We start from the raw sequence: 12,374 nt of genomic DNA, 5'->3' as shown, positions 1-12,374 counted from the left end.
GGACGTAGGATGCTGGAAGGATTGTATTGACTTGGAAGGGGTCAAGGTCAGCAGACATGGCTCAGCTTGGATTTCATTGACTTCACTATTCTGATCCATGCATTGACTGCAGGGATGAGCTTGCAGGGTGAAGCAGGGATTAAGGAAAATGATGTTTTTAACAATGGACATCCATGATATTTTTAATAATAGCAAAATACCACGCAGATCACTATTTTAGAGAATCCTGATTGGAAGTATCAGCATTTAGGGTGATTTTTAATTGATGACCAGAATGTAAGGAAGGTAGATATGACCTAAGAAGAAATATTATGCAGCTAGCATGTCAAAAGGCAGAAAAATTGCTGCCTAATTTTCTTTGTAAACTTAGTGTCTTAGTGTCAGTGAGCACCATGCTGTTTTTCCATTTCCAAAACTCCTTGATCTTCATCTTTTATTCACTTCTGGCATGAACCTTCTATCCAGTATCTTTTTGGAAAGGAAGATGTGTACCATGGAAAACTTATGTAGTGATAGGAAGGAAAGCTAGATAACATAACCAACAACTCTATCTGTAATTCTGTGCCACCACCCCCATTCCCAGCCTATTTCATCTTCATCCTACAAAGTTCTCAGGTAGGCCAGACAACAAGACTGTTCACTATTTCACAAGCTAAAATCCATCATGTCCACAGTGTCAGTTTTGCTTGGACAGCAGCAAGTAATGATCCTAGATAAATTCTCCCTTAATCTCACAATCCCATTTCAGTGAGGGGCTAGGAAATCCCATTTTCATTTAATTACAGAATATAAAATCACATATTGAATGTCTTTAAGACAATTCAGCTATATTCTAATAATAACAAGTGAAAGCACATTAAAAGAAACCAGATTTTTTTTCAGAGCTATTTTTTCCAAGTTCCTTTCTATGACAGGTCTTCAAACTTCCTACATGATGACACTTCCTTGGCACTGCATTGATCTAGTCTAATCTAGGTGATAATGTGTCTCACAAGAGTTACTTTTCAAAAACAAGTAGTTTATCAAACCCATTGAGAGTTATGCTTTCAAATTATTTCCATTTTTTTCTGTTAAAATATTTGCCTTTCTTTTAAATAGAAAACCCCTCAGAACCAAATGGCAAGTGGTGCTTCAGGCAGCTGTACCCAGGGGCCAGAACAGCTATGACCCCTCAATAAACTGCCAGGCCACCTTTCAAATAGTGAGCCTTTGTCATCAGCAACTGAGAAAGCACAAAGTGCCACACCAGGACCCCCCCATTTCCCAGCTACTTCCAACAGATACTGGGAAAATGCTGCTCTCAGTCTCTGTCCTGATGTAAAACCTACCTAAGCATTAATTTGGAAATTTGTAGTTGAAATTTGAAGCTTTCTAGCAGCATTTCCTGTGAAAGGGTGGGTGAGGACGTTTTGCACTGAATGCACCACAGAAAACACAGAAAACAGGAACTTTGTCTCAGCAACATCCCTTCAAAGCACAGGAAACCCAACCTGAGGCTGCGGCTCCAGCTTGGGCATTAATGGTTTTTATATGCGTTTTGATGACCAAAGAGAGATGAGAATGCAGGTTCCTTTCTGTCTGAGGAGAGCTGGAATGTGCTCGGGAGAGAGCTGAGAAGGAGAGGGGTCCCAGGGTGCTGCAGCTGTTATCAGATGCGGTGGGGAAGGGACAGGGTGAGGGAAGAGATGAGAGGAGAGAACACCTGGGGAGACCTGAGGCAGGAGGGCCTGACCCTGGGGCACAGGGGATTTTGGGGGTGTCACTCCTCTCAAACCCCTACAGATGCTGAGCTGTCAGCATCAGGGGCTGCCACATCACACCCACTACCTCTGCAGGCCGGACCCTGATGGAGGCAAACACAAACTTCAGAGGCTCATTTGACTTTCATAAAGCGTGATCAGATTTGCAGAGCAGTCAGAGAGAGCTCCTGAGGGCTGGGCAAGCTCAGAGCCTCAGCCACATGCACGGGATCCCCCTTGCACAGTTACTTTTGTGAAACCAAGAGGGCTTGGACACAAGTTTATCCCAAGAGCAGATAAGCTGTCCTCCTAGAAGGACCCCTCAGTGCCAGAAAGCTGAGGAAGGATCTGAATTCTCAGGATGAATTTCTTCATGGAAGGCGTTGTTAAACATCTGCAGGGGCTGCCCAGGGAGGTTTGGAGTCCCCATCCATGGAGGTGTCCAAGGACACCCTGGATGTGGCACTCAGGGCTCTGGGCTGGTGACAAGGTGGGGATCAGACACAGCTTGGACTGGATGGTGTGGGAGGGCTCTTCCCCCCTGAATATGTCTGTGGCCCTGAGGTATTGTGACACCTTGTTTTATTTCACAGAGCAGCTCCTACAGCTTCCAAAAAGGCAAGGGCCAGGCCTAATGTTTGAGAAGAGCATTAATTAGGTTGTGTGAGAATCCATCTCATTAAATCTCACCTTTTGAAACCAGTTATGTCCTTTGTGTTCCAAGTTCAGCTATTCTTCAAAAATAACAACTATAAAAGCATTCTGTGAAATTTACTTTCTGGACCCAGAAGTGGTGATAAATTGATTTAGTCTACAGCAAGTCATGGAGGTTATCAGAAGTATAAGAAAAATATGCAGGAGAAAATATTTTTTGCTGCATTCCTCTCAGCTTTTACTGGTCCTGCTCTCATTCATTTGCTATTCTGCACAGTGTTAGGCAATGACTGAAGGGCACCAGCTCTGTGATTTAAACAACACAACTTGCCCAGGGAAAGAGGATCTCATCTCATCTCATCTCATCTCATCTCATCTCATCTCATCTCATCTCATCTCATCTCATTCTGTTTGCACGTGCTGACAGCATTGTGTGAGCACTGTGACCATGCAGAAAGTCTAACTAATACTTGTTCTTTACTTCTTTGACATACTGGGGAAAGAGAAGCTGCATTTCAAAAATAATTCTGGTATATGATCAATTTTTTATAAAGATGAAGTAAAGGGCAACTAAAATTTCAGGCAGAAAGTACAAAAATAAATTTGAAACCCTATAAAGGGCATACAAGAAATTAAAGGAATCTCCTGCTTTGGGTGGCATAGAGAAAGGTCAGAAACGGGACAAAAAAGATTGAATTTAGGAGAGTATAAAATTTCTGAAGCCTTCATTTTTCAGGGTTTCATACTTCAAACCTGGAAAAAGTTTTTTTGCTCTTTAAAACAGGATATCCCTTAGAGAAGGTAGATGGTGGTGTTGGGAAACGCCACCCAGCTGTGGTGTTTGCAGCAGGGTGTCATTTATCAAAATGGTCTTGGCTCCCTGCATAACCAGCCCTCAGACCAGCAGGTTGCCTGATTTTCCTGAGACACCTATTCCAAGGAAAGTGCAAAGGTGGTTTGATTGATGTAGGTCACGTGCTGTGGTGATTCTCTGCTCATTTTTTATTAAAACACAAAAATTCTTGTCACAAGAAAAAGGGTTCAACCTGCCTGGGATAGCAGGATTTCTGGGATAGTCACAGCTTGTGGTGTTCAGGAGCAAAGTTGTTTGATACTGACTTCAGATATTCTTTTGCATGGATTTACTTATCAAAAACATGAGAAAAAACATCTTTTGGCTGTGCTTAATAAGATCTTCATAAGATGTTCAAGTGAGGTATCAAAGCCTGTCTGGGATGAGTCACTCTGTGGGACACAACCCTTTCCAAGCTCATCCCAGTCAGTTTGCTAGAGGAGACAGTGCAAAATGTGCTCCTACAGAAGACTGACAGCAGCTCTCTCTATATAATTAGTGGCCATCCACTGATGGGAATATTTTCCATATTTTCTATTTAAGTTTGCCTTTGCTAATTTTAAGCTTGTATTTGAGTGGCTTTTATGCAGTTTCTCACTTTTCTTAAAGATTCCATAGGATTTGTCTCTGACAGCAGGGTTTCTTTTTTTGTGGTCTCTCTTGTTCTTTTTTTTTCCAATCAAAAAGCACCAGGTATTACTTGTACTGCCATCAGATTTCAGAGCTTTGGTGCTAGAACAGTCCTGCAAGTTACTTCAACAGTAGCATCCTTTTGAGATTAATCTCACACTTGGATAAAACAAGTGGCAGAGACATTTCCTAATAACTTTAATAGACATAGTCCTTTTGCTGTCTCTCCAGTCAGTGCTACACATCCACCCAGTGCCCTATCCAATTCCTGGTCTCACTCTATACATTATTTGGTTCTAATAAAGCCTAAATAAGACATGGCTTTATTTTATTAGCTTAAAACATCCTTTTTATTCAATGAATATTTCCAATAGCAAAACAAATGTATCTCAACGTTAGTCCCAAAGTTTGAGGAGCTTTTGTCTTATTTAAGGAGCTACAATTGCCTCTGTAATAATATAAAACACCAATTCTCACCTTCCACCAGCTGAAAGGGGCATCTCCCCACGGCCCTCCCCAGCCCACAGAAATGTTGTGGCCTCTCTCCAAGCCCTGCCATGTTCTTCTCTGGAGTGAAAATCTCACTCATTTTGCCAATACTTACACTTTCCTTGACCTTTAGTGAAGGTGTGTGTGCAGACATTTGCAGGAGACAGGAATTTCCTGACCCAGGCGATCTGATGTCAGACAAAATTAGGCAAGACCATGGCCTTGGTGAGCAGGAGTCAGTATCTCCCTAATTACCTGGGCTGCAGATGCAGCCTGGGGCCAGGGTTATTCTGGCTGCAGCACTGCAGGCTGCCTGGCTGTGCATTGATCCCGCTCCCATGGGAATCCTGCTGCAGGGGGGATGCTGTGGAGGTGGGATGATCTCCAGATTTGAGATGTAGGTCCTTCAGCACAGCTTTGGCATCAAGGGCTGCAGAGCTCTGGCTGAGCTGGGATGGGGCAGTCCCTGATCCCACTGTGGGGTCCTTGGGGAACTCAGCTACTTTGGTGCTGGGAGCCCAGGACACACCACTGAGTGACTCGGGACAGATTCCGGGCTGAGAAAAGCCCTGTGTGGATGTGAGTGCTGTGTCTGAGCATGCCAGGCACAGAACCAGCTCTCCATGTGCCCTCCAGAAGGGTGGGACAGCCAGGAGCCCTGGCTGAGCCTGCCCCAGCCAGGCTCCAGGGCCACATGGAGCTGGAACAGCCCCACCAGGCTCCAGAAACAAATGGAGCTGGAACAGCCCCACCAGGCTCCAGGGCTGCTGCTGCCTCCCTCCCATGGCCAACCCCACACATTCCCTGCAAAGCTAAAGGGGGAGAGCAAACACGTTGTGTTCCCAATAGCAGTGCCCAAAGGTGCTGCATCTGGAGATAACATCAGCAGTGAGAGCCAGCCCAGCTCTCCCCACACAAACTATTTCCCAGAGGCAAATGGCAAAGGGAGATAGAGGGAGAAACAAGTACTGACAGTTTGCTGTAGGAGCTTAAAGAAAAAGTGGACAAAGCTAAAAGAACTCCAGCTCTTTGTCTGCATTTAATCCAGTTCAGAGCACCCACTGGTGCATACAGATTTACTTCCTATGAGTGGTGGAGCTGGATATGGTCATTTGGTCAAAAACATGGGATCTGGAATTGAAATTTTGTGCCCTCCAGGCTCTTACATTTTAGGAAAAGTCAGTCTGTAACACACCTAAAGTTTAAATCTGATGTAAAAACATGAGCTGCTGGATAATTCCTTCAAAGAAACAAATCCTGAAATAAAAGGTAAAGAATGCTTTCTTATTTTAACACAGACCAAGTTTTTAAGGGAAGGGCGCTGCTTTTGGCTCACAGGAACCAAGGAAAAGACTGTGGTCTGCTGTCCCTACCCAAAGAATCCTGTATTACAGGCACGGATTCATCAGCAGGCACTGGAATAATATAATGGTATTAAAATACCACCATCCACCTATTTTAATGTAAAACAAATAGTCCAAGCACCTGCTATCAGAGTACAACAGAACCATCAAATCACCACTGCAGGGTTTGCTTTTGCTGAGGCCAGACAGTTCGAGTTCCATATAGCCTCATTTCTACAGGCTGTGGAGCCAATTCAGCCTTGCTGAATTTGCAGGACATGGCCCTGAAAGCCCAGAGAGGAGGATGGATTTGTGCGCAAGAACAGAAGCAACAAAAGGGGTTGTGAGCCACAGGGGGAGAGGCTGGGTTAGAGGAGGCTGGACTAGAGGGGACAGCTCAGCTGCAGAGGGCCGGGGACAGAAATGAGGCAGATGTGCCAGAGAGATTCCAGCACAGAGTTTGAAACCTCTGGCACCTCTGACAAGTGCAGAGAGAAAGGAAGAGGGAGCCAGTAAACCTTAGGAAAATACAGAAACAATAAATGGGAGAGAGAACAATAAAGCAAAACTTTCTCATCCCTCTGCTCCTTCCCATCCCCTTCCAGGTGTTTTTGGACCTCCAGGAAGGAGCCCTGGCACTGGGGCTCAGCTGGTGTTGCTCAAACTTCTGCTCAGGCAAAAGCAGCCCTTTTAACCCTGAGTGCCACGGCCAGGCTTGGCTAGAATTGCAGAGCAGGGCCTGGCTGTGTCTGGGGCGAGGGAAGGAGCCCAGCCCAGGACACGAGGCCACCCCAGGAGTCCCCATCCCTTCCCGAGGAGCCCCATCCCTCAGAGACTGCTGGCTCTAAATGGGATGGTAATGAAATAAACCAAAAGGCAATTTAGGCTACTTAACTACACTTTAGGGTAAAAACCTTACCTGGATAGATGGCACATGATGTGTTCTGTGTTAATGTTCCAGGCCAGTTGGGTGGATCCCCATGGCAGATTGGAAATATTTTGTTGCAAGTTTGAACATGGTACCAGGATGTAAGGCCAACCCCTTCTACAAGAGCAGTGATTGAATTAGGGCTGAGAAATGTATCCCTGTCTAGTTTCAATTTCAAAAAAGAGAGCTTTTAAAAAGGTACAAATGAGGCTAAAGGAATTTATGTTATTTTTCCGGTTCCTGTGCTATAACTCCTTTTCCATCTCCTCATCTATCTTCCAAGTGTCCTGCCTTATGAATGAGTGAGCAATAAAAGAAGTATGCAGTGGCTGAGAGAGAAACTCAAGATAACAAGATAAAGCCAAAGCTTGAGCAGAAGTTAAGATGTAGATCAGAATATGGAATTTTCTCACATCTAAGTTTTAGGGCAGTCATTAGATAGTTTGCATGAGAAGCTGATTTAAAACCAGTAGCACAAAATGTGACCTAGCATATGCTGAATTCACTTGTGTCAAAGGCTTGGACCTGTGCTTTTGGGGGTTGTGATCCTGCCTTCAGTCCACTTGTGCTGACAATCTGCTCATAGACTAAAATAAAAATAAAGCTATTTCATAGAATCAAAAAATCACAGAACCATGGAATGGTTTGCATAGGAAGAGATCTTAAAGTTCATCTAATTCTAACCCTCGTTCTGTGGGCAAGGACACCTTCCTCTAGGTCAGTGCTCTGTCCTTGCCACCCCCAGCTCACATTGAGGTTTTAGGGTCGAGATCCCCACACATGTACAGCCTAGGAGCTGGACTTGGCTCCTTCAGTGCAGGCTGCTGTTTTCTGCTGAAAATGGCCAGTTACAGTGTCTGCTGTTTCCAAACACCCCAAACTGAAGGGAGAGGCTGTAACAAAGGGTTAATTCCACTTTCCATATCACTGCCCAGGTTTGGAGCTGCACAGATCAGCTGGGTTTTCTCAGGGGAAAAATGATGTGACCACTCCCTGAGCCCTGATAATCCCTCTGACTGGGCTTTCCAGTGCTGGGCTCTGCCAGGTTAGGCAGAGTTTCATCATCAAAATTATTGTGGCCTCTTTCAAGTAAAAGACAGTGAGAAATTAATTGCTGGAATTAGATGTGTTTGCTTGTGTTATCCCAACGCCACTGCTGCTTGGGGTCAGCTGCAGGGCCCAGGACACAGAGCAGGGACTAAGCTGGACTCCAGTTTTATTTGGCAAAGACTGGGCTGGTAAACAGCAGGAGAAGATACAGGGACAGAATTTCAGGGGATGTGAAGGCGGAAGGGAAGATGAGGCTTGTTAACTTCAAAAGGAAAGTGTTGCGCACTGGGCAATCATGTTGAAGAAAAGCTGTGCCTGAGGAGGGTCCCATTCGAGCATTGGTCCCTTGGCTGTGGAGTTAGGCAGAGTCATCCTGCCTGCTGAACTCACCGTGCAGAAGGGGAATCAGCTCTGCAGGCAGAACTGGGTCATACTGATGAGCATTTGCTGCCTGGGACAGCAGCGTGGCCTGTGTGTGGTGGCAGCTCCCATTGCAGAACAAACCCATCCCTGAGCGTCACCCAGCATCCATCTAACAGCCCTGCTATTAATGCATCCTTCTTTGTTCTTCTAACCACAGATCCTGGAGGAAAACATGAAGTTAGAGTGCAAGTGCCACGGGGTCTCGGGGTCCTGCACCACTAAAACCTGCTGGACAACGCTGCCCAAGTTCCGGGAGCTGGGCTACATCCTCAAGGACAAGTACAACGAGGCCGTGCAGGTGGAGCCTGTCAGGGCCAGCCGCAACAAGCGCCCCACCTTCCTCAAGATCAAGAAGCCCCTTTCCTACCGCAAACCCATGGACACAGACCTGGTGTACATCGAGAAATCCCCCAACTACTGCGAGGAGGACCCAGTGACGGGCAGCGTGGGCACGCAGGGCAGGATGTGCAACAAGACGGCGCAGCAACCCAACGGCTGTGACCTGATGTGCTGCGGCCGTGGCTACAACACCCACCAGTACTCCAGGGTGTGGCAGTGCAACTGCAAGTTCCACTGGTGCTGCTATGTGAAATGCAACACGTGCAGCGAGAGGACAGAGGTGTACACCTGTAAGTGAGCACCTGCCCTGGCCATTCCCTGGCCTGGATACATTTGCACATGCGCTCGACGTAGCTGAGCGAACTGCGGGAAGAGCTGTTCTCCTCAAAGAGATGCTCACCAATGGAGCCCTCTCTTCTCTCCTCACTATTCGTGGCTTATGTGGATACACATTTCAGACTCTTATAAAGTCAGCCAAGAAACAAAAACAAGCAAACCCCACCCCGGGCCACCAGAGACATGCAAGAGAGAGAAAAGGATCATCTCAGTGAGCCTGCCCCTTGGGAGGAAGGAGCGCTGGCTGCCTTGTGGAAAGACACCGGCCAGGGAGGAATCTCTGGGTGTGACAACGAACTCTTGGTTTGGGAAAGGGATGGTCAAACACCTCTGTGTACGAGGAGCAGGGAGGGGTAGGGGAGCAATCCCTACAAAAGGGCTCTGCACAGGATGGGATGGACAGAGCCTGCCCGTGAATTGCCCGTGGGAGTGTGTGGATAAAACAGATTTAGGCTTCCACATTCGTGAAAAGCTTCTACTGGTCTTGCCCATCTTTCCACTTCACAGCACTTGCTGCAGCAAGAAGAACTGTGGAAGGGTTCTGTAGACACTGCTTTATCTGCCTTTCTCGTGTGTGTGTGAGCTGCAGATTTTAGCACAGGGATTTGGGACACTTGGGCATAATAATAACAATATTTAACAATTTATTCAGATAAAACTAATGTTAATTTATTTAATTAAAAGAAGAACTTTACCAACCCTTCTGGAACTATTCTGCAATTGAAGTAGATAGCTGGCTTTCTTTGTGGAATAATTTTGTAGGATCAGCAAGGAAACACTGGAGCTGTTCATATTGTTCTTGACTAGGGTATTTCTATTAGTTGGACTTGCAGGATATGTTCTACAGTACTGGATGTTTAAGGACAAAAGCTGACGTCTTTATATATATGTACATACACAAACACACTGTATTTTGGGGTTTTTGTTTGTTTCCTCCTGTTTGCTGCTAGTTGTCTGGAACAAAAGTGGAGTGGTAGGGGTTAAAAATCTTTACCAGTTTTGCGGTTATATTTTTTTTTCTTCAATTAAAGAAAGAAGCATTAATAAAATCTTGTTTGGAATATGTCTAAAAATAAGCAAATCCAGACAAAATTCCATCTTTTGGAAAAATCAACCATAGGATAAGAGAGTATATTTTGTAAGAGACTATTTTTATATAAATATTTTATTTATACTACGTCTGCTTGTTCAACCTGTACTTTTTCTCAAAACAGGCATACAATTTGTAATTCTTAGGCTATTTAACAGAGAAAGGGTAATTAGTTTGTGAACACAACAGCAGCAAGCTGGATGCATTCAGCTGCAATTGGTGGATGTGTCAGAAAGCAGGATGAACTTTCTCTCCTGGCTCTTTTCCTGCAGCTTAGTTTGCAGAATATGCAAAACAAGAACAGGGTATGTAGCATCAATTTTGTCACATGGCTTGAATTCATGATTGGTATTAACTGGATGCTCATTTATCCCATTCAAGAAAAAAAAAAAATCCGAATTAGCTTCCCACATGCGTCAGTCATTAAACTGTGGCGTTATGACTCGCAAATGTGCTGTGTGTGCTGTCAGTTAAACCTCTGCTTTGTGCTGCTGTCAAATCTGATTCCCATCAGGGTAAGACTGTAGACTGTGACTGTAATAACTTGCATGACACACATCGTCTGATTCTCATAGATAGGATACAAAGCTTACTTTTTGTCCAGCTCCTTTTGGCATTTACATTATCCTCCCCCCACCACCCCCCAAAAGGCCAGAGCCTGAAAATACAAAAAAAAAAAAACATTGGACGTTTAAAGAGGCAAATTTAAAGACTACTCACTTGTTTTTCAGAGCCCAACTAAGCTGTTTTGCATTCCCTTTGTGGTATTTCCTTTTTATCGCTGCTGATTTCTTCAGACATTTGAGTGGTAAATATTTCTCTGCATTTAAAATCGTTCTGTTTCTACTGCTTAACTCATTTGTGGCTGATAAAAAAACGTGTCTAATTCTAACATTGTTTTTCACTGGGTAAGAAACGTGGCCCAGCATTACAGATGATATTGCACATTGCCTGGGACAGATCAGATTCTCTCCTCCTTTCAGGCTGCAGGATCTCCCCAGTTAATGAGGCATCAGTGGTGGGAATGTGTCACTCACTCCCTGCACAGCAGCAAGTTCCATCAGGGGTAGGTGAGACAGCTCTGTCCTGTGTTCTCTGATCCTTCTCAGGCAAAACTCTCACCCAGCACTGTGAAAACAGAGAATTTCTGAGAAGAGAAACAGAAGCATCACAAAAGATGCTGCAGAGTTTGACAACCTGTTAGGACTCGGGTTTTAAATTAATCCTTTGTATATATTATTTAACTACACAAGCCCATGCAGTACTTAATCCTAGCAATGTACATCAGGGGTTAATGCACAGTTTCTTTGCAGACCTGCCACTTAACACTAAATAGAATTTTTATTCAATTCAGTCACCAGAATGGGGTATCAAAATAAAGTTATTAATGTAATTTACTTTCAATTTTATGACTTGTCAATTTTCACTGAGTCTTATTTCATTGAGCTCTTAGTCCTCCTCAATTCCACACAACTAGATTTAAAATGCAACCACATACAGTAGGGATGTTCATTGCAAATCTCTATTATGGTTAAATAATTCAGATCTAACATTTAATATTGGAATCTCCCCCCAGTTTGTATTGGGCTTTGATTTAGTGAATACCACATCATAGTTAAAACTGTGTTTTCCTCACTAATTAGAGTTACTTTACAAATTATTGCTTTTGCAGCATGTTTTTACCATAGGAAAGTAATGTGTAAAACTCATGCTTCCTGTAAATTTCCATATGCAGTGATGTGTCATGTACAGCTAGCAGAATAATTATTGAAGGACAAATATCTTTAAACAGTTTTACTCACAATAATAAAAAACTGGATGCACAAGGAATTCAATTTGGTACAAATTTTCCCTATATTTTACAATATTGCTGATGAGAAAATGGAGAGAAAGAAAGGAAAAAAAATGTTGATTTGTTTAATAACTGGAATAACAGTTTGGGGATCATGAATTAAAGAAGCAGGAAAACCAAATGCTGCATTCACCTAGAAAGTATTTGGAAATTTGGCTGTGTCATCCAAAATAGGAGAAATCACGCCCATCAGAATGCGCCATGAATGTGGAGTTAATTGGTCCTTCGCTAAATGGGCTTGAATGGCAAAAAGAATAAACAAGAGAAGGGGGAAGATTTACGGGTTTGTGGATATTCCTCCCCTCACAACAGTTTGGTCTTTGTGCTCCAGGATAGAAGAGCTCTGTTTTTACGTGGGGAAGGAGCTCACAATGGCACTGAAATGTACACAAGTGCAGGACAATGCAGCCCCCAAAGGAAAATACATCTTTTCATGTGTGCTGCCAGGGCAGCACTGGGCACAGGGACAACCTGGAGGGGGCAGAGGAAACACAGCCCAGGAGCAGGGGCAGGGAGAGCAGTGGGAAGCAGAAGGGAAAAAGCCTGGCTGCGAGCTGGGAAGCTGTTAATTGTGGAATCTCCCTTCCCCATCCTGTAGTGGAACCCCAGTTTGTGGAAATGAAGATGTTCTGCCTCAGGATTCCCAAA

General features: G+C 44.4%; 1 protein-coding gene across 1 annotated transcript in view; it reads left to right on the top strand.

Annotated features, from left to right (window-relative positions):
* WNT7A (Wnt family member 7A) overlaps positions 1-11,283 on the top strand; it is a 35,153-nt gene extending 23,870 nt beyond the window's left edge. Inside the window, exon 4 of the mRNA XM_053989650.1 lies at positions 8,267-11,283. Coding sequence (XP_053845625.1) covers positions 8,267-8,746 — 480 coding nt within the window. The 3' untranslated portion in view covers positions 8,747-11,283. The remainder of the gene's footprint in view (positions 1-8,266) is intronic.
* The last annotated feature ends 1,091 nt before the right edge of the window (positions 11,284-12,374 follow it).

This window comes from Vidua macroura, chromosome 13 (genome assembly GCF_024509145.1).
Source record: "Vidua macroura isolate BioBank_ID:100142 chromosome 13, ASM2450914v1, whole genome shotgun sequence".
Classification (NCBI taxonomy): domain Eukaryota; kingdom Metazoa; phylum Chordata; class Aves; order Passeriformes; family Viduidae; genus Vidua; species Vidua macroura.
The sequence above is the reverse complement of the archived record's forward strand: the minus strand, read 5'-3'. Positions and strand labels throughout refer to the sequence as shown.